Source organism: Trichoplusia ni, chromosome 22, assembly GCF_003590095.1.
Source record: "Trichoplusia ni isolate ovarian cell line Hi5 chromosome 22, tn1, whole genome shotgun sequence".
In the NCBI taxonomy this organism is placed as follows: Eukaryota; Metazoa; Arthropoda; class Insecta; order Lepidoptera; family Noctuidae; genus Trichoplusia; species Trichoplusia ni.
The window spans coordinates 1,042,596-1,065,333 of NC_039499.1; the positions used below are offsets into that span (position 1 = coordinate 1,042,596).

General features: G+C 38.2%; 1 protein-coding gene across 1 annotated transcript in view; it reads left to right on the forward strand.

The window, feature by feature from the left end:
- The window catches only part of LOC113504653 (transmembrane protein 132B), a 76,794-nt gene extending 54,433 nt beyond the window's left edge, over window positions 1–22,361 (forward strand). The window contains exons 2-20 of the mRNA XM_026887073.1: window positions 5,633–6,464; window positions 8,969–9,115; window positions 10,164–10,431; window positions 12,307–12,450; window positions 12,585–12,759; window positions 14,079–14,227; window positions 14,915–15,110; window positions 15,400–15,572; window positions 15,725–15,893; window positions 16,188–16,460; window positions 16,574–16,705; window positions 16,881–16,921; window positions 17,000–17,189; window positions 17,509–17,803; window positions 18,171–18,276; window positions 18,686–18,804; window positions 18,888–19,180; window positions 19,268–19,348; window positions 19,488–22,361. Coding sequence (XP_026742874.1) covers window positions 5,633–6,464; window positions 8,969–9,115; window positions 10,164–10,431; window positions 12,307–12,450; window positions 12,585–12,759; window positions 14,079–14,227; window positions 14,915–15,110; window positions 15,400–15,572; window positions 15,725–15,893; window positions 16,188–16,460; window positions 16,574–16,705; window positions 16,881–16,921; window positions 17,000–17,189; window positions 17,509–17,803; window positions 18,171–18,276; window positions 18,686–18,804; window positions 18,888–19,180; window positions 19,268–19,348; window positions 19,488–19,654 — 3,950 coding nt within the window. The 3' untranslated portion in view covers window positions 19,655–22,361. The remainder of the gene's footprint in view (window positions 1–5,632; window positions 6,465–8,968; window positions 9,116–10,163; window positions 10,432–12,306; window positions 12,451–12,584; window positions 12,760–14,078; window positions 14,228–14,914; window positions 15,111–15,399; window positions 15,573–15,724; window positions 15,894–16,187; window positions 16,461–16,573; window positions 16,706–16,880; window positions 16,922–16,999; window positions 17,190–17,508; window positions 17,804–18,170; window positions 18,277–18,685; window positions 18,805–18,887; window positions 19,181–19,267; window positions 19,349–19,487) is intronic.
- Window positions 22,362–22,738: the final 377 nt, after the last annotated feature.

Consider the following 22,738-nt stretch of genomic DNA (forward strand, 5'->3'; position numbering starts at 1 on the left):
TCGAGTTATTGATGGCACGTAATGACGCTCGTTTCGAATACATCCGTTACCGAAATAGGAATATACCTGCTCATATCGAACGCGGATAAAATGTCTTTGTTTTCAATGTATCTACTTCACTTCCTCTATGAAATGGAGCAGAAGAATGATCATGTTCTAGTTTGCGTGTATCTTCACTTTGTGTTATCTTGTTAAGTCTGGTGTGCGATGCGAAAGCAGAAATGTTTTTCGTACTTGCTTTTACTTGCGTATTTTCTGTATTCTAAATGCGCGTCTGTCTGACTTGTATTACAAAAGACACCTCATTATTTGTAATTCTTATGCTCTTGCTCTCCTTCACGTCTTTATTCTACAACTCCTGTAGAAGTAAATAAACCTGTTTGACATTTTCACGAAACCTCAGCGTCTTTCGGGCCATAACATGTCGTTACGTTGATTGTATTTGATACACCCGAGCTACGTATCGAACTCGTCGCCATACATATGTATACACGTAGAGGCTGTAACAGTGAAACGTACTGCGGATTCACTGTGAAATTGAAAAAGGCAAACAATTTATTTAGCAAGCCACCCTTGTTCGTCCGCTGAGGGTACGCCATTATTTTTTACGTTCCCTTCTTTTACCTCAATTTTTTCGAGTTTATTGTCGTTTTATACAAATTTTAGAAGCTATTCGATTCGGTTTTACTTAGCAAATATTTATTTTATGATGAGATCTAACCAAAATATTCTCGGACCCGGGTAATTTTTAATGTAGGAAATAAAAGCAATGTTTTGTTAGGTATCTTCTATCACTGCCAAGCCAAATTATTGGCAGCTGTTTATAAACTTATTTTTGTTGTGAGAAAAATAATGTTTGCGGATTTTCCTTATTTTTTATGCGGAGAAAAATCAAGTGTGTAGCTAAGTAAATCAGTAGAAAGTGTTCCCTTGGAAGGCAGGTCGTTCGTCTCCGAAAATGTATCGAAGCCGTAGATTTCTGTGGTGACACAGCGGTAATCCATCGACAGGGTCCATTAACTGCGCCATTTCGTTCCGATCACTTTTACGACTTGGACTCCAGATAAGCAGTTGAAAATATTACGACAGCTGAACTTGTGAAATTGAACTTCAGGTTTGCTGAAGTGATTGTTTTTGTGAATGATTTTTTTAAACTGTTTTTTAGCCACTGGCTAATTTCGAATATTATTAATAAAAATGTTAGGTCTCAAAAGTAAAATCTTGCAAAATTTGAACATATACTAGATGTAAATCGTACTACACTCGTTGGTAAACAGCCGCCGTGTGCTAATCAACATTCAATCTAAGTGTCAATAAACAGTACATGTTTGCACATACCAACATTTTGTGATCAGAAAAAAGAAGAATAAAATCGAAATTTGAAAAATTATTGCAATTTGCATATAGCCAGGGTAGTAACTATGATACAAGAGGGCTGAAAAATAAATATGCTAACTCATTGTTTCTAACGAAATAAATTCATATGCTGAAGGAGTGGCGTTACTTATTGTTCTGTTCATCGAAGCATCGAATGAGAAAATAAGAATCTCTTACACTATTATGACGGGCACTATCATTTTATACAAAGTCTTTTAAAAGAAACGGTAACATATTTTCATGTGTCGACTCAAATAATATGGTACCAGACAATTCTCCTCATCGCTTTATTGAAACAAATGCAGTAGCATTTCTAAAAGGAGTAAGTGAAATTAAATCACTATTATTTGTACTGTAAAATTCCATTCTAAAAGTAAGAGAATGTTTCTTTGATAAAAGACATGATTCAGGAATGAAAACATCTCGAGTTAATATAATAGACTAGTAATCATAGTTGATGGATCTCTCGTATACATAGCTATCAATAATAATATCAATTTGTAGCCAACACACAACCGCAACAATAGCCCAGATTATCATATTCCTGCCAGTCCATAGTTTACGAACAATGCCAGAGCTAGTTGCCAGATATTTACAATGCAAACAGTATGACGTGCAGCTGTCGGACCTAACATTCTGTTTTCTTTCATAACCTCATCAAACGGCAGTATCATTAGCTTACTATAAACATTACCATAAAACCAAGTCTTCATTAAAATCACGTTCAAAAGTTAATTTAAAAATTCACCGAGTATTTTTAACACGAACCTTTTAGACTGTTTGTTTAGGATTTTTATTTGAGTTACAGTAACAATCAAATATTAGGATTATTACCTACATTTATCATGCCTCGCACCCTTTTAATTGAGAAATTAGAACAACCGTAAAGTTTTTTTGCTAATGTTTATGTCGTTATTAGCGTTACAATTAATCAGCTGTGTACACAGTGAAAAACATGTTTTTTTTTATAATACATCAGTGATTTCAGCATCGTAGAAATTAGTTAATATTTTCAGAGTTCTAAAAACTAGTTGAAATATTTACTTTTAAAAATGCTCTTGTAACATTCCGCCTGCGCGCCCCAAACTAAGTAAGCTTAAAATATTCCGGAAACACGAAAACCTATGACGTCAAGTACCCTTTATCTCAAAGGCTTAGCGTTGGATGCGAGCCTAAAGCCCAGTTGACTTTTTAACGAGACAAGCTTATGCTTTTAATAAATCATTTAGTACAAAATAGGGAGCTATGTGGCGTTTATGTTAAAGCAGCGGTTGCGTCGATGTCAAAGAGCTGTCCATTGGCAACACGGCATGACAAATGAATAAATATTTACCGTTAATGGAGTCCGACACATTACCGCGTCGACTTTATTACCCTTCCATTGAGGCTTTACCTAGCATACGCTTATCGTAACGAGTATCAGCGGTTCAGTATACTGGCTTGTGTTAATTTCGAAAATGTACGGGATAATGGATTTGTAGACGGAGCCCCACTGGCTATAGAGTTTAATTTTCAGGATGAGCGAATTTTCGGAGGTTGTATAATATCATTAATATGAGTAGGTACTCAGATAGCAGTAAACCGCACATAGCGACTGAGCTTGCTCGCTGAGAGGAAGCTATTGCAGATTTGTCAGCACCGCGACATAAATAAAATAGGAGCGGGAAGCGGCTAAATTATTATATCCGGCGAAGGTAACTTCATATTGTAGCCATATAATGAATAGAACCGGCAAAGCTTAGTTTCAGCTTGGTAAAGTTAATAGGACTTTTGCTATTCAGAACAAAAGCGACAAACAATTTTGTGTTGACACTAAGGTATTTTGAAAAACCCAAAATGATTTAGCTTTGATTTGTTTCAGAGCTCAACTTTTTAAAACGATGTAATCTATCTTTTTTTTTCAATTACTCTAATGGATCTAAAGTACCCTCGAACTTTAGTCGAATTATCTCATAGCTCCAAAATATATAAAAAGATAAGTTTACCTAACTGACGCTTAGGTCAAAGAATAAAGTCACAACGTATTAGTTTGACCCCAAAGGTTACCTAGAACGAGCCAAAATGCCCAGACTATTTTATTGGATGACTTTATCAGATCCAGGGCAACATTTAGCTGAATGAAAGTGGTATTGAAATGATAGAAAGATATATTAAGGTTTTATTCGCAATCGGGTTCTTTACTATCTCCATTTACGGTCTGGGGCTAACAATAAGAGAGAAAATGAGGGCTATATTTTCGTGAAAATTATGTATGTAGCATGAATATGTATATTTAAGTGGAAGTTATTGAAGGTCAGTGTTATAAAGACTAGAGCAAGGAGTATAGTGAGCACGGTTGGGCTATATCTAAGGATTTAGTTCTGTGGCAGCTATTACAGCCGGCATCGGCCCCTCCCCTTCACCCCAACCCCCTCTCCGCCTACACTAGACCGCAATCGAGGGTGCGATCGAAAAACGCGATATCAATCGCGAAACTTCCCTTTTTGTTGCAACCATGTTCAGAGGAAATTAAAATGTATGAAAGAGTTTCGACATTTTTAACGGAATTGATTGCAGTTGTTACGTGAAAAGTCGTTCAGATAATTATTACGTTCAGTTTGGACTGATTGAGGAATAATATATGCAGTTATGCCTACTTGAAATGTGTTAGCACTTGAATCTTATTAGCTTTAACAATTCTACGTCATGTCTGTTCTTACACCGAGGAGATTGAAGATAAAAGCCGTAGATAAATTTGAAGGACAATATCTCAAACAATATTTTCCAGTGACTGCTCATTATTACGACGATAAGCCTTTTAACGAGCCATAATCAACAAATTCTAACTACATTTACGTGTTTTACATAAAAATAACTTTATCACAGATTCCGAGAGCAAAAACGTGATGGATCGTAAGTCTTCAGCTTTTAATAAAACCTTTGAATATTCATTATGTACCCAGATCAATAACACGACTGGCAAAAATCAATATGACTTTGCATAACAAACGCCTGTTTTGTACCTAGTACTCGACATAGGGTAATTAGCACTCACTTTGAGTAGAAGCCAATAAAGACCAACTCAACGCAAAACGAAACTAAAAAACGGAACTCTAATACAGTCCATGAGTGTGTAACCTTTTGACATCGAATTCGGAACACGAAAATTCCGTAGATTTTCTTTGTCCTAAGTGTGGCACATAGTCATGCTTTTCATCAGAACTTCACTCGTATGGGGATATGGATAATTTGCCGCATTACCCGTCGTTTCCTTGCAAATGAAGCAATCACTCCCTCGCATCGGACATTTCAGAGCGACTAATTAATACGCCAGTTACTGCACTCAGCTGAGCTACCGCTTTCGGTTGACATGCTTTTAATAGTAATTCTGTTTACGTAATTCCTGTAATTAAGTCTCCAAGATATTTAATCTTTAATTATTGTTTTTCCATAACGGAAGCGAACCGTTAAAATAAGTGGCCAAACCCACAAAATATAACCTACATAAATAAATTGCTTCTAGATTTACGCTATCGATATTCTGTTGTTGTTTCGTTGTTTCACAAAGAAAAACATACCGTTAAAAACACAATCTGCCCCGAATAACTTAATTATAAACGTAACAGAATATTTTGTAAGGGGCCAACCGCTGAGAATCATAAATAGGACGTAATGAATTCTGTGAAGAGCGGCCGTAAGAGGAACGTGACACAAATCCTGGCTCAATAAACGGGACGAGTGATGCCGCGCGATTCCCTGCGTGACGCGAGCGCTGTGAGCCATCCCCGCAGATACAAGAACCACTCTCTCATCCTCATACCTAATCTCCTTTATATTCCGCACTTACATATAAAATGTCTCTCTTATTACAGCTATATAACATTTTACGTACCTACACTCGCATAACCATCTTCCAAGCATGGAACAACTTACAGTAAGATTAAGCACATAAACCATGCCTGGGTGACCTGGTTTAGTATAATGGTCTTTGACATACTAAAACACAAACAACGTGATTAAGAAACCGTTATGTAAATACTATAATCGACGTAAGAATATCGATGTTTGTAAACATAAAGCTCTCGCAAATGACGTCTCGCTGCAGGATACGATTGCATTTGGCTCGACGCCAATGTTGTGCTCGAACGCCCTTTTATCTCTCATCAAAATACCAAAAATAAAACACTTATTTAACATTTTACACATGTTACGCATTCCCAAATCGATGACAAATGTTTTTTTATCCACATTTTAAAAATAGATTTCTTCTTTTCAGGGACGGTGCTCGGAGTCGAAGTGCATTTCGAAAATAAGGATAGTGGATTTTTTCTAAAACATACGGCGAGATGGAGCGGCGCCGGTCCACCGCCAGAACCCATGGGCACGGCGCTCCCCGGGGCCTTGTTATCACTTGACCGATTTACCGTACTACAAGGCTCAGCGCCAGCGTCAGTAAGGGCCACATATGGACCCTTCTCTACAAAACAGACGGTGCCAGCGCGATACGCTGTGCCCGATCCTCTAGAGCCACCAAGGAGAAATGCGACTTATACAGAGTTGCAAGACGCGACTTCACACCGCCTGGATGTGTCTGCACATTTAGTTTTCCGTGAGCTTCCTCGAGATGCTCCTGTATTACGTGTGCTTTTTCACACCGGTGGCGAAGGTGGCGCCAGACGCGCTGCGACGCGACCCCGTCGAGTGTGCATAACGTTACATGCAAGTTACGGTTCACGAACTTTAACTGCAACTTGCGGCCCGGAAGGCGAGGAGGGGGCTTGCTTAGCTGAGTTAACGGTACCAGCTGCATGGTGGCCGGCAGATGGAAAAGGCAAGCGACCGCCAAGGACCGTGCGACTAGCTTACAGCGCGGCTGAAGCCGGCAGTGGAGAGACTGGAGAAGGTGCTTGTGGCCGAGTATCCGTGCAACCAGCGTGGCCGTTAGGCTCTGTGACGTTAGCTGGCGCTCGCGCTGGGTACAGGGAAGCTAGGGCTGGCGATGCCGCACTACTCTTACCTCGAGCCCCACTGTACCCTCACTCTCGTCTGCATTTACCTTTCGTAGTGCGACGCGACACCAGCCATTCTATCTCTCACGTTGTTATAAGGTGAGTTTACATTATTTATGTTCAAGTAGATACGAAATAACAAAACTTTCCTCTAAGTTTCAGTGAAGACAATCGCAACGTCGTCGTTGTAAACAACCACCCAAGTAGTATTAAACTTTCTTAAACTCTGACACAGCGGTTTGTAAACTTACAACAGTAGAAAATCTGTCAACGAATGAGTGCTTTCACGTTTACGACGAAGTAACTTACACATCTCTGTGTTATGTCAGCCTGACTAATATTTATTGGTATTCCGTCCAACTAGACTGGTTTATTGCTTGTCAACCAAGATCTTCTATTTTGCGTGGGACGTACCGAACTTGAAATAATTAATTCCATTTTGACATCGATGTTACTTTTGTCATTTAGAAATGTGATATGACGTGGCAGAGTAAATACAGACAATTTATTGTTCGATTAACTTTTGGTTATTTTGGAGTGTACGGCCGTGGTTTGAGCATGGATAAGGTGCCAACAAAACGTGTACGAATTTGCTGTTGAAAGTCGAAAACCGGTGGTTGAACAAAGCTTAATTGAGAATTTCCGGCGTCAATGGGCCAATTAAAAGTTTGATTGTAATTCTAGTTTTTAACTCGAGTAACGAGTCCTCTTTACACGCCTATCTTTTCCCGACATCTTATTATTGGAAACGGGGTTATTTTGAAGGCAGAATTAATCCTACGTCTAGACGACTAAGAAAATAAAATATAGCTAGGAATGTATCTGCCTTAGAGGAAAAATGTCTTCTTACGGTATTTTACTGATATTCACAAAACTACAATATAAAAGATTATATCAAGGTCTTTATCAGACTATACGAAAATTAACCACAACTTTAATTCTACGAATTGTCAGTGTTGTTACAATTATACTCAAGTACCTACTTATATTCTCAATGGTTGTAACTTTGAAAAACAGTAATAAACAGTAGCAAGAACAGTGTTACGTTATGGAGCAAGTTTAGATAACGACAATAGAATATAAAGAAGTCTTCAACTTAATACGGACTTCGGAGACAAGGTTGTTTGTCTTCTTTTCCTAGAATTATTCTCACAAGGCCCTGTCATTCTTACGTAACAAATAAAATAATCAATAACAACATTTTGACTGGCCTGTTGGTCTAGATGCTAGTGACCCTGACTTCTATACTAGTAGACGTACCTTGGATCCCTAGACAAAAGTTTGTATGACCGATTATTTTGTGTCTGGGTGAACTTTATCTATAATATTTTTGTATTTAAAATTTGGTTGTCTAGTACTTACAATAGAATCTTTGCTAGTTTGAGAATAGATGGCGTTGTGTGAAAATTTTCCTTCTCCAAACCAAATATTGGAAAACGGATTATAGTAACACTGATATATGATCTACGTAGTACGAACGTGAAAACTAATGCCGTTAAAGCAACCCATGAATATTGCAATCTCTTCTACAAGCGGCAATACAATTTGCAGCCAGAATTCGAAATCCCAGTTAATTTTATTTACGACCTGCAATTTCGAATTGAAAGTTTAGATTTATAGTTTGTAATGCAACTTTGTTTTACCCAAAGATATTTTTAATTGTTCACCTTGTTAAAGTGAGTGTTGAAACAAATTCAGTATTCAATCGGTTTAGCATTAGAGATCTAAGAGGTATAGGTTTAGTTTTGATGTAAGTTGATAATGTGAATAACTTAAAGGAAAATCACACATCCAAAATCCGATCATCCCATCGTTTCAACATGAAAGTTAAAATCGTGACTAAACTGTCTATGTATGTGTGTTTTTGTTGTTGTACTAAACTCAAGAGAACTTGGTAGCAAGCCCGTCGCCTATTCTAGTTTTACGTCAAAACCTATCCAAAGAGGTTTCTCGAGGCAAAATTTCAAAAGAGTCTGTAATGTAATGTTATTATAAAATTATACAATGTAGTTGTATTGGATACTAACAATCTTATCATACAGTATCTCCAGCACCTGCTCCATAACTTCATCGCGGATACGTGAATCTGTTTCTCCGTTTGAGTTACGAGCTACCCGGCCATACGGGAATACTCGACTGCAACCAACTAAATGGAAATTTATGTCGCCTTCGGTTAAGCTATTAAAATAAATTTTACTATTCCAACAATAACGTGCGACAGTTAGCTAACTCCGGCTTTACGTGATTCCGATCCTTCCTTAGTCATGGCATTGTCAAGCTAGTTTATGTATAAGATTCAACTTTTGTAATAATGAATGAGTGAAATACGTAACAAGTTCGAAGCGGGCCCAAGCTCGGGTATAAATAAACTTCACTGAATGGTGGGAAGCCTTAGAGTTTAATACATGTTTGCTGTTAGATCTACGAGCTGGTTCTATCTGGATTGCGTCAGTAGACTGCTATAATATTCGTAGTAAAATACGAAGATTACATGAGCAATTATATATTCAAATTGTGATCACTCATATTATTAAATTTGCGATTCCTTTCGTAATTGCGGAAGGTTAGTTGTTCGGTGCCGTCATAGTTATTTTGTCCCACAGAATGAAGGTGAAGTCTGGCTTGAGGCTTGTCAGCGTAACTGCTGCCAACTCCAGGTGGGCTGTGACAGCCGAAGTGAAACCACGAGCCGCCACCGTCACAGCCACGAGGCTCGAACAACCGCTACGGGACGACGAAACACCTGACACGTATGTACATCACGCTTAGCTAGTCCTCATAACCTCAAGTTCGATTCGAATAAGTTTACAGTTAAATACTTCTCCAAGACAGCTTCGTTTATTCTCAATCTCCTTATATTACAAAGAAATTGCCTTTTGTAAAAGCTTCCGGACCGCCAAGATTAATACTAACTAGTATTTCCTGTTAAAGTACCGGATGAAAAGTAATTGTTAAATTAAACATTAAGATCGTGAAACAAGAGCTATTCAGCTCTACAAAAGAATAGAGGTAGAAAATATGACAGAGGGACATTCATTTCTAAAATAAATTCAATAAAATGGCATCTGCAATTCAACGTTCTCTCACTTAAACGATAAAATGCTATTGCAATCGGAGTGTCCGCGGATAAAGTGGGTGCCTTCCAGCCAGTCAGCTGGGCAAAGGAGATTTTATAAAATTCCATTCCTATTTCTCAAGATCTTAGAAGGATTTACGATATCTTTAAGAAGTTTAATAGATCGTGGATTTTAAATACTAGAGTTATTATTTATTTTTTTAGTTTTCGTTTTAGATGAATCTCGCTCTTTATAAATGCATAACATGAATATTCACGTCATGTGTATTCCGTATTTATGTAGATACATATTTCCCTAAACGAGTTCTGTACGTAAATGAAAACATATTCTTATTGTACGCATTTTATAACAGAATGTTTCCATTTCTCATTTCTTCGGTGGGATTTGTTCACAATTTCGCCCACGACTACTTTGCATTTTGCAAGGCCATAAATTTTGTCGGCGCTTTTCCGCTTAATGAAACTCGATGTCACTGCTAACTTTTTATTGTTTAGATAATTCCGTGTTTCCTTTGCTAAAAGTAAAGTGACAACGCCCAATGTGAGAACATGAACTTTCAGAGAAAAGTCTACATAATAGGGCTATTGATTTATTACGGCTCGCTTTACACTCACCTTCAGATGTTCGACCTCAATAAACAACCTTTACGCTAATAAAAGCTTAATATTATAGTATTAGTCCGTTTATGAAGTGAATATTGTAACAAGGTTTTATGGTATAGGGATTCGGAGGAGAGCAGTGGTGTTGGCGAGCCTGGTTGGGAGGAGATCCTCACTTGGCTGGTTGAAGTGGGAGCTGAGGGCGAAGGCGATGGTGAGGGTTCTGAAGGCGAGTCGGGACGAGGAACTGCCCGCATCAGCTGGTCTGCCAAAGTGTCTTCTGCACCTACTACTACGTCGACAACAGAAGAACCGCCTCACGAACACAGAGTTAGCACAAGACTGGACATCGAAAAGGACGACATTCAAGCCGTATTACCTATCTCCAAGGTAATTCTAAAATTTATACCCTACCTACATTTATAACATAATGTAATTATCCGAACGGAATTTATAGCTTGTTTAACACGTTTATAGAGATATTCTCGTCTTGCTCTTGATTAAAATTTTAAGGTACTTTCAGTGAAAGCATAATTCGTAAGATATATGTTCTTTTATGAACGTGCGTACCAATTTACTGTTAGCGGGTGATTAATGAAACACCTTCAAAATTGTTATGATGTTCTAGTTTTAATATGTATCTGTGGGATAAATGCGAATAGTGATTACAATCACGGACACCCACTCGATTATTCGACTATTACCGAAGCAGGTGCTCGAAATCAACAATTTATTGAGACATCGATTGTAGCGATAAATTACCCGAAAGGTATTTTCTTAGTAATTAATGGAACTAAGGGAGCCCCTTTAATTACTATAACGATATCTTTATTGGGTTCCAAAGGTTTTTATGAGAGTGACTCGTTGTGAACGACGTTGTTTTTAAGCAGAACTAAAGGAAAATGTTGAGTACGATTAATGAAGTGGACTACTTTTGGGTTTGGGAATAATTTGTTATTAAATTACTTCAAGTCAGCCTTAATATTTGTAATTTGAAACCACCAGAATAAACTGGTTATTTTACTGTTTTTAATATTAGGCATCTCTCAGTTATGAGCGTGATTGTAACAAATCACCAAGATTAACTTTTAATGGTAGACTCTTAGTATGAATGAAGTGGTGTAATGGGAGCTTTATCGTGAGCTAATGGAGGCTATGGTGGGCTGGTGCCGCCCACTGCGGCTGCTAACGTCAAGCTTCATCGCCTCCGTGAATATTTGACTAATAATTACATGATGAGTATTATAATGCGCGTATTGTGTCATTGCAGTTTTGTTTGAAATTGATCTTGCTTGTATATTTTTCTGCGTTGATAAATAATGCATTTTTAGGCAACTTAGTTTCTCAATAACTTTTTAAAATGTTCCTTTATTTACCTGGTTATGCATAAGGTAGTCTTTATATGCAACATATTCGAAAACAAATATAATTCAGTAAAAAAGTATTGTCTATATGCAATATAACAACGAATACTATATTGTTGGAATACATTAAATACTCCAACTCAAAACAACGCACGCCACTTATGAGAAATGACTCCATAGTTTCCTAATTTAATTTAAACCTTTTAATAAATCAGGGTACTGGGTTGAGAGGCAAACACTTTTGGATGGCCATTTAATTTTCATACGGCATCAACGTGTGCGGTCCCGGCGGTGCCTTTAAATGAACTTCCAGAATAATATTTATAAAGCAATTAGTTTATCTCAATATTAGCGTGGAGCTATTAGCTCGGGCCCCGGGGCTCAAGCCCCGAGCTCCGAAGTGGGCCTCTTCATATCTGCTTACTGACGGATGAACGCTCGCTCCTTGTCTGCCTCCCAACGAGATGATTAAAGCAATTAAATTACGACATGAGTGATTGAGTGTTTTAAATGCGAACACTATTGTAGATATAGACAGCTGGCTTTTGAATTAAACTAGTTTAAAAGTATTTGTGTTGCGGATAAAAGATGTAATTTAAATGCTTCGGGATTACATTAATGGAGCACTGTGAACTAATTGCTTTGATACTAATTCGCTGTGCCAGTCTAGGTTACGCTAATTTATTGCAGACATTATTTATTTGCTAATAGGTACTTTGAAAGAGGTTGGGACTGAAATAGTTTGTATAACGCTCCAATCCATAAGTCACAAGGTTACGTCTACATAGTCTACATAGGTACCTATTTATAGGTACATACATGAAGAAATCAAACTGTAGAGAGAGAGCGAAAACTATAACTGCTTACAAATATACTCAATATCAATTCTCTTTTTGTATAGAACTGGGAAGTACTAAATACGGCAGTACTGACAGGCCGTCAAGTGTCCCAAGCGATGAAGGTGCTGATTGTGTCGCAAGCGGGACAGGTCGCTGACGTCACACTGCAGAGCTCCTGTCACTCTGAAGACGAGAGCGTGCTTAAGGTAAAAAATCGATTATTTTGTACTATGGAGTTCGCATGCCAGCAGATCGATACTATGCTAACCTAATTCCCAATTGAAATTGAACTTTATGATTTATATCCTTAAGTTGAAATATCTGAAATGCGCTGCCTTAGGTATCATCATCATGCAGCTCGGTATACGTCGACGGGTCAGAGATCCGTGGTTCCTCGAACGCTTCAGTGATCGTTAAGTACGGGACCTACACCGGCCTGGCTCGCTTCACCGTCTGGATGCCTGAATACCCCTTGGAGATCGACGTCGATGACAATCGTTTGTCACAGATCAAAGGTAAATATCATCTAATCGATTTATTCACACTACAAGCTAGCTTGACTAAGTGATGACTCGTTTCAATGAACATGATCGACCAGTTTATTTATTATACTTATGTGTTATGAAGAAAAACAAGAAGCGAGACAGCGCGTTTCGCTTCAAAAGGCGTCCAATACCTACGCCGCGCAAACTTAGTGGAAAAGAATTTCTAAAATTCCTTGGATTCCAAAATTTTAAATTGAAAGTATTTTTTAATATTAGAGATAACTTTAATATCTTAGAAATTTAAAGAATCATAAGCCCAAATTTTAGTTCGACAAGTTTCTTCCTCAACATTTAACAACAATGTTTAAGAATTGTTATTAAAGTTTTTACAAAAAAATCGTTTTATGTAAGAATCTCTCATGAAATTTTATTTTTTCATGAAAACTAGGTCAAAACTATTTCGCTAAATCCGCTTAGCTGCTGAGTAAATGTTAAGACGAATATAAATTTAAGGACTTACCCTGACATAATTTTATGTCTAAAGGTTGGAATTTATCTGGATAAAGAAGTTGGAACTGACTGGTCGAAAATAAAATCTCGGTTATATAAAATATAAAAAATTCAATGTTACTGCAGAGAATACTAGAGATAATAAAGTCGGGAAGAAAACTAGGTTGTCGTTTCAATGAACTTTGCCAGCAAAATATATGTTGGCAGTTATGTTGAAAGAGATCAGAGTAATAATATTAACATGGTTCTTTTTGAAAAAGCGTTGCCTTCGTGAGGGTCAGCCACAGATCCCCAACATTGTACCGCATCTAAGTAAACATGAGAAGTAGCTTTTACAGAACCTTTTTGCCCGAACGAAGTGAATTAGAAAATGGGAAGGATGCTTCTGGGATGTCACTTCCATTTCCAATACCTGTGCTTAAACGTTTTAATTTATTTCATAGTTTAGGAACAGTTTTATCTCGTCTTTCTACAAAGCTCGTAGGCTAATTAAATTTTCCCAAGCGCTAACACAGATCGAATCACTTAATGTATTGAGTTGACAAGTCAAGTAACGTACCGAAAAAGAAGTTTTCTATTAAACTTAAATCATTTATTAAGTAGGATAGATCGTAACTTTTATTTGTTTTTGTGTTCTCTGGGCCTTATGTAATATGCAGCTGCTCTATCTCTGTGCAACTCATCTGCTTGTATCTTAAAACAAACGACGTTCGACTTATAACAGAATGTCGAAACATATTGACCGACGAAAAATTTGCCGAATCAGTAATACAATACGTACAACAATTATAGGTAGAACATTCGAAGGTACTTTAATTAATTTTCAATTATTTTAAAAGGTTGGAAAGTCCCCGATGACGCGAACACGAAGGATAGGGCCAAGCGCTCGCTGTCTGCCAGGGGTTGGGGCGGCGCCAGGCCCGACAACACTAACTCCTTGTCCGAGCAGCGATCGTGCAGGCTCAGATACCAACAAAGTAACGTTGAGGTAAGGGTGCATTATTTATTCCCCGTTTTTAAAGAGTTTGGGTAATTCCAGTACCTAAATCGCCCGTTATTAAAGTAGATTTGGGACAGTTTGGTCGATATCGCAGTTAAAAGGGTGGTCACTTTTATGGTGCTATTTATCGTCATGTTTTATGGAATAAGAAACCGTTTTTTTTTAATTAGCTCGAGCTAGTAACCTAAATATATTAAGTAAGAGGTAAAAGAAACCGACAAGTAGTTACGTTTGAGTATGATATCAAGTATGGGGATTTTGTTTTAAGTACGGTTCATAGAAACCGTAAACTTTAAGATTCGAACATTTTCTAACTCTACTTGCCAGTTCGCGTTTTGGCATACAACAACATGAATTCATTAAAATCGTTTAACGTTAATTTAGAAATTCTTTACTTCAACTTACAAAAACTTACTTTGCAAGTCTTGTTAAAATTTACTTTATAACTCATAAAAAATACAATCAATAAATTCTTTAACAAGGTTAATATTGAGCAAGCATAGCAACACACTTCTATTGTGACCGACAGGGTCCATAATGGTTCTATATCATTATATTTTTAAGAACATCATTTACATTATGTAACGCAATAAATAAATGAGTAATGAGCATTCATCGGTCACCGGTGGCCGATGTATCCTTCAACGGTTCTACTTATCTTTTGGTTCTGTGTAGGTGTACGCGCGATTTCTCGCTAAGGACCATGACTCGGGTCGCGTATCGTACTTCGTGTCTCGCCGCACTTGGCTGAAGGTGACCGAGCTGGTGCTCACTCGCGTGTCCGATCCACGCATTGCGACGCTGCGCGGGCGCGTGCTCCAAGGACGCAGTACGGGACGCACTGAGGTGCAAGTCCTATCTCCTATTACAGGTAATTATTATGCTAAGTTACAGGTATTTCAACTCTTGTTTAGGAATTTGATTTTTAGTCGATTTTATTCTGATATTTGATTCGTTGCTTAGCTGTAACAAATAAGTTTCAACTTAGGTTAAAAGGTGGGCATTGAGCAGGATGGACAAAGATGTAAAGATTTGATTTTTTAATCACTTCTCAATCGATGTTACTCGACTAAAGTTGAACTTAGCCTAATTCTCGAAAATAGCAGTACTTGCATAATTATTTTATTTAATGTGAATAAGCATTTCCGTGTTTTTTACAGGACGCGTAATTGGTCTGCGTGAAGTTCGCGTTGGAAATGACAAAGTTTCGATATCACGACTGCTGGTCCGTGTGATTTCGGGACTTCAGCTAAATATATCTCCGGACACCGCCATTGAGAATGGATACGTATCAGAAACTACGGTTACGAGGCGTCTAACAGCGCAGTACCAGGTCGGTAACTTAATTTGTTTTATTTTTAATCTTTTCTGCAGTAGTAAATAGATTGCCCAAACACTTTCCCTGTATTCAGTATAATAAGAATCTTATTCAACGGTGTTTATTCATATTTGGCAGAATAGTAACTTTCCTTTCTATATTTTCAGGAGGGCTTACTGGACATAGACCTAGACTTCTCAGACGGCAGTCACACCGCCTTACGCGACGTGGCTGTAGCAGACTACTCCCTGGTGGTGGAGAGCCTCGACCCTGAAGTCGTGGCTTCTGCTCCCATGCATGCGTCCAGGCATCCTCGCGTCATCGCCGTTGGAGAAGGTAAAGCTATCTTTTTATTGTTGATGGAGTGATCAATAAAAAGGTATCGATAGGAAGTTTTGGGAAGCTCCGAAGTCGAAGGAAGTTTTTTGATTTTTGGGGACTTCCATCGAATCACAAAAATAAAAAGGTTCTTGATAGATCTGAATTGTAAACGATTAAATCACCAAAACTAGCTGAGTAGACAACCCTTACATAGACATGAACAATCCACTAAACTACTTATCATTAGACCAACACAAACTGTTTAAAACATTTTTTTATTCTAATACAATTACAACCTTTTAATTGCAGGTAGCGGCGAACTGCTCCGAGTAACAATACTAACGCCGGAACAATGCCGCACCGGTCCTCTCCGTCGAGTTGCATTACCTGGCAAAGGCGATGCGAAGACACCAGCTAACATCAAGAACATTCCCGGGGCTATAGCTACTGCCGCTGCTGGTGTTGATGTGGACTTCAGTGGGGGTGATGCTCCTCAAAGACCGGATACGCCGCAAAACGATGATATTATGGCGAGGGGTGGAATGAGAAGTGGGATGGCTGAACTTGGAGATATTATTAAAGGTAGCTAACATATAGTCCTCACTTGTCTAAGCAACTTGGGTCATACGGCTAAATCCCTCCGTGACTTCTAAAAGCTTCAAGACGAAACTGACACAATTGATATAACTTTACAGGTTATCCATCGTTCAAGGACGAGAACAACCACGAGCCAACTATTGCGCAAGCGCAGCAGTACAACTCCATCTACCGCAACAACCCCGCACCACACTCGCAACACCAAACTGCACAAACTTCTGTCGTTATCGGTTAGTGCTGCAATGTACTGTACTGTTTACGAAAAACATCAATTTTATTCTTTAAAAATAGCATGTCGTAGAATAATTAAATAGCATTTTAATATATTTTTCCAATTGACTTTAACTGCTGCTAGTCCACCCAACCATTTGAGATTATCCTTACACTATTCGCTTTTATTTTCAGGTATCTACGTCGTACTTGGTGCATTCTGCTTCGCTATCGTGGTAAGTCACTATTCTTCAACTAATCTCTTCGTTCAGTAGTAGAGCTTGAGGTTCAAAATAACATGGCAACTGTTTTAGGTGTTCGTGGTATCGTGCGTGGTGTACGCGTCTCGGGTGAAGCCTTTAAGTGGCATTGGCCTGAGGGCCCCGAGCAGTGCGGAAGCTGGCCGCCCAGCGGGATTGACCGGTGCGACGAGAGGCCTAGCCCGCGCTCAGGACAAGGCCTCTAGGGACTCCACCACTAACGCCCACGACTGGGTCTGGCTTGGTAAGACTACGATATTTTGTGTTATGAAATCATCCATTTATTATTAGGGTCGCCACGCCAACGATTACGCTACTTGCTGCGGTTTCGATTTCCGCTTGGGATTTTGCGCTGTCTACTAAGGTACTGTTTTATCTTTGTGTGGGTGTTCTTTGTGTATGTGACATAAATGTATCTAATTTCTATACTACGTGTGGAAATCATTAAAAATAGACAGAAACTTCTCACATAATTCCGTATAAAAGTCATCATCATTATATAGTCATCGTAATCGTTGAACCACTTAATTATTGAGTCAAAAATGAAGCTTTTAACGTTCCAGGCCGGGCGACAATCGAGAGGAACGGCAACAGGCATCCAGCGAACCGAAACTCAGCACAGCAGACCGACAACAACACCGAAATGAGGATTACCTCGAACCCACTGAACTACAACTACGTGGACCCTGAGGACGCTATACATGAGAATGGGAATGTTATGGTGACGAGTTTCGATAACCCGAACTCTATTGAACTGCCGTCTCAGAATGATAAGAGAGAGAAGGTTATTGATACGACGACATACTGCAAGAAGCCGGCGCGGCATGCGAGGCATCACTCGGGAGATGGACACTGGCAGTAAGTTTTGCAAGTTTTTTAAGCTTTGTGATGTCCTTGTGATTGTCCTCGTTTTTTCTTTCTGTTTTTTCATCAGCTCTATCTTTTACTTCATTCATAATTTATATTAACCCAAAATTTAAAAATCATTTATTTAGTAAGGTTACACCACAAATGGTATATGCCATGGTTTTCTTTTTTTTTTTCGTGTCGAAACTTTAAATCCGGACTAAAAATATTTCCTTATCTATGAATGTTCAGTTTGTTACACAACAATGTCCATTTTTACTGTACTTTTTGCATGTTTGTCCTGTCCTCTGCTCTGCTTTGTAGTTTCTCTGTGCATTATGAAATAATTAGGGTATAATTTACTACATTTGGTCTACAGGATGGACGCTAACAATCCTGACGACTACCGGCCCCCCGTGCCTCCCCACAGGAACTCGTCAACCCCACAACCACAAGTGCCAGTGCCACCAAGGAACCCAGCCAAAGTAAGGAAACATACTATTATAGTCATAAAGATAGATATATTGATTTTTTTTTCTCTAGCCTACTGTGTCCCACTGCTGGGCAAAGGCCTCCCCCAAATCCTTCCACATTCCTTTTATATTGAATATAAAATTAAAAAAAATCCCCTACAATGAAACTTCACCAGAATCAAGTCGTAAAACTCTCGCACATAAATCACCTTTAAAACTGAATTTAAATCGCTTAATCCATTCGGGTGCAATGATGCCCCAGATAAACGCGTTACATTTCCTTGAAGTTGAAGGAGACGTCGTTTTGTTCTACACTTGCAGTTGCTTGTTTTTTTACTAGAACTGACGTGGTTTAAAAGTATCACTAAATCCTTAATATAATTTTGTTGTCAAGCATTAAAAAATGCAATGCAATTTTCAGATTTTGCCCGAGACAGTCATGCCACCAACACGACGAAATCATTCCCGGAATCATCAGAAGAAGCATGACCGTGACTACGAGTCCCGACGATCTCCAGAAAATGGCCGCCGCTCAGACCGGTAAAAATATTACCAATAAAACGAAATTATTTACTTATTGCAAGAGGAATAATCTTTTAATGTTAATTTTTTTTCCTTTCCAGAATTATTGATTTAAACAAACTGGACGCCCCCTACCTATTGAACCGAGACATGAAAGACTACAAACGCGATTCGAACCCGGCCCCGAACAAAAACGAACTTGAAGATAATCCAGTGGAAAAACTGACTGACGAAGGAGATTGCACACGACTATTTGAATTCGACAACGACGCCCCTCTCGTTATGGAGAACAAGGACTACAGGGAGATCGTCGGCCTCAACAGAGGCACCGACGACTCACGACGGACATTCGCTAAACCCGAAAGCCCTGACTACATGCACGACTCTGGAATCGGTCAGTTTCCCCTTTAATATCGTCTATATTATAATTCTTGACGAGCATAATTCGAACAGAGTTAATTTTTTGTTTTCTTTTTTAAAGGCCTACCAGAAGTACAAATGAGGCACAAGAATAGAGCCAAAGAATCAAAAGATTTCGTAGAATACGCCAACAGGAACAAAGGTGAGTCGAACAGTTACCGTAAAACACAGAATTATTTAAATTGCAGTTAAGGATGTAAGGTTTTCATAAATCCTGAAACCTCCAAAACACGTGATCTTGTGTTGAAGATATTTATGTAACGGAATGGTGAATGTTTTAGGGGGCAACTCCCCAGAGGTGAAGCGCGCCACGATAGTGGGCAACCCGATGTTCTCGCGCGGCGAGGAGGCCGCGGTCCGCGACGCCACGGCGGACTCGCTCGGCCTGGACGACCTGCACATGGACTACGATCAGATCATGCATTATTTCCACAACCTCAAGGTATAAACAGCCTCCACACCGTCCCACATGCTTCTAGTGTAGTGTTGCTGTGTGCTTGCATCGATACCGCTCCGTCACCGGCACGACGCGGTCCTATCATGTTGTATCGTCTCGATGTTCGATGTACCTTCTTATGAACGATAGAGCCTCAATTTTGATGCATTTAAAATGAAATTTAGGATAATATTTTATATGAGTACTTACATTTTATATGACTATACATATGAATGCCGTGCAGTATTATAACACTATTATATATTATAACTGTTAAGATTCATTTTAAGTACCTATTCATTACTTCGCAACTTACACCCTGCAGCAAATTCGATATTTCGGGTGATCGCCTAGACACAACATTCCACTTGTCACCTCTCTCAAATCATTATTTATTCTCATCAAAGTAGTATGCTAGAAAGCAGCTGACTCTTACCACTAGCATAGACAGTAGCATCTAACTTCACGGTAATATTTAGACAATCTTATGCCCTATAGATTTTGCTGCAGAATACTGACTTTTGTATTTTAAAATTTGCAGGAATCAAACGCCTGAGTAGAGCAGATCATTGCAAAGATCCGGCAGATATTGTCTACGTTTAAATATCAGCATATCATCAAAGCTCCTCCAATCGACGTATACAATGCCCCCACTGATACGTCCGGGGCAGCCGGGCTCGAGGATAGTACCATTGACACACACAACAACAACAACGCGTGCTCGAACGACGCGCATATTTACGAGAACGTAAGCAACGGGAACGCAGTCGCACCCACACAGATGCTCTGCGACTCAATCGCTCACAAAAACAATTTCATGAAAACACAATTGAAATTCTTGTTAGAGCACCTGAGCGAAGCTTACGAATAAAGTTGTTGACGTCAATGTATTACCCTCGATACAATATGTGTCCAAAAGTGGATCCTTGCAGTGATCGAAATCGAAATATACAAATGTAACTGTTTTATACATAATATTATCGTTAAACGTATTTACTCTAGTCATCTACAAAGCTGCACATATTTAAAGTACCTAATAATGATAATTGTGTGCATGTAGTTAATACTCATAATATGTCAATGAATATAATAAATTATAAATACTATTACTCACGCGAGGTTTGTCTGTATATTGATATTATATCTCCTTGTGGTAACGGGCTAATTGCTGTACACTGAAGGCCGTATATCCTTGCCTACAATTCGCGAACCTTAGGATACGCTATTGTAATATTCCCATACCAAATAAAATATAATGTTGCATTCGTTCTAGATCTGTATATATTTTTCCACTAGAAGGTAAAAACGCTACCTCACTTATGTCTTAACTTAGAGCTTAGCTAATGTACGCAAGTTAAACGTAAAAAATGCATTTATTTTATAAATCTCTGGTTGCAAAATCACTTTCATTTTCCCGCCTACCGTGTATTGGATAATGAACACAATAGTTATATTATTAAGACTGCAAATCGCCAGTTTCTAGGGAATATAGTTTGTAAGTATAGCGTAAGAGATACAGAACTAGTCAAATATATTATTCTTATAATTAATATGAGCTAATTTATTTGCTCAATTCTAAACTACTACACATTCAGAGAGGGCTTTATCGTCGACAAAAGTTTAATCAAAAATGTCTTTAATATTATAACAAGTATGGATTGTATGGAATTATTTAATTGTATGTATGTAATTGTCAGCCTAAGTAAATGTAAAATTATTTTCGATGTTTAGAAAAGCACTGATTTATTAGTTTATTTATATAACGATATCAATAGAAACTGTTTACTGTAAGGTGTTAATTAATCCCGCTGTACCAATAATAACATTTCAAAGTCTGTACTAGCAAACGGTTCGTAGTTGTGATAAAATGACTGCCAGGGATTGATTTTATACGCAGTCTATTTTATAAATAATAAAGCCATATCATATATAAATCTAACGCTTGTATGATATTGTAAACACATTATTAATTTATTGAAATGTAAATTGCATTTACTTGTAAGATAGTATGTTAGGCTTTGTAAATATTGTTATGACGTTATATAATTTATAGGTACTTATGTGGTGAGGACAATGCAGAATAGAAATTATATGTGGTAGGCGTTGCTTAACATAAAGGACAGAGTAGAATTGCACGACATCACGAGATGTTACATGTCTGTTACAAATGTACACTAAATAGTAAACGTTTTATCTTGTATTGTGTATTAATGTGACCTTAATGTAATAATAGACGTGGTCAACAAAAATGTACTGTTTGATTTTAGCGAGAGGATACATAGAGTGTTGAGGTACATGTCAGCTTGCACTTTCGTTACTTGTGTACTGTGTTGTAGCCAGCAAAAACTAACAACTGGGACTTTAAAATACGCCATAAGTCTCTTTATAATGAACCAGCTATGAACTTAGGTGGTCAATAGCACATCACAACTAGGTGTATATGTTTTACTTTTTGCTGGTTACAATATACCCTCTAAATACTAATAGCGTGTTGTTTGGCTTTTGTCGTTAGGTTAGGGACGAGTCATAAGATACTAAGTACTCTACGCTGTAGTATTTGTTACTGTAAAACATTTGTTTTTGTTGAGTTTTTGCCATAATTGTAAGAAAGGAGTTTAAAGAAATCATTATTGCTACGTTCAATACATGTATGCAAACTGAGGCTTGTCACGAAAATCCTTTCATGAAAATCAAATTTAATAAACCATTATTAATTACTGATGACTGTTTTATTTTAACTAAATGTACCCCGTACACAACCCACGGACAAAAATCCCTACACTGTGTTTTACTCAGTATATGAATATTGGTTCAAAACTTCTTTTTCTTTTTAAAACGAGTCCCGCCCGCGACGGTTACCCCCGCGAAACAATGCGTCAGTAGGTATGGCATGGCGTGGTGACCTTCATCACTGGGCTATCCGTGCAGTCAGGCAATAAACAAACAAACACATTTAAACTTGCGTTTTTGTTATGTTTGAGATAAAGATTGCATACCATCATTTTCAATATATCAGCATCAAAACATACTACTTGAGCTATTAAATGCTGTCGGGCATCGTAACATAGGATTTTTTACATCATCAAACACTTAAAG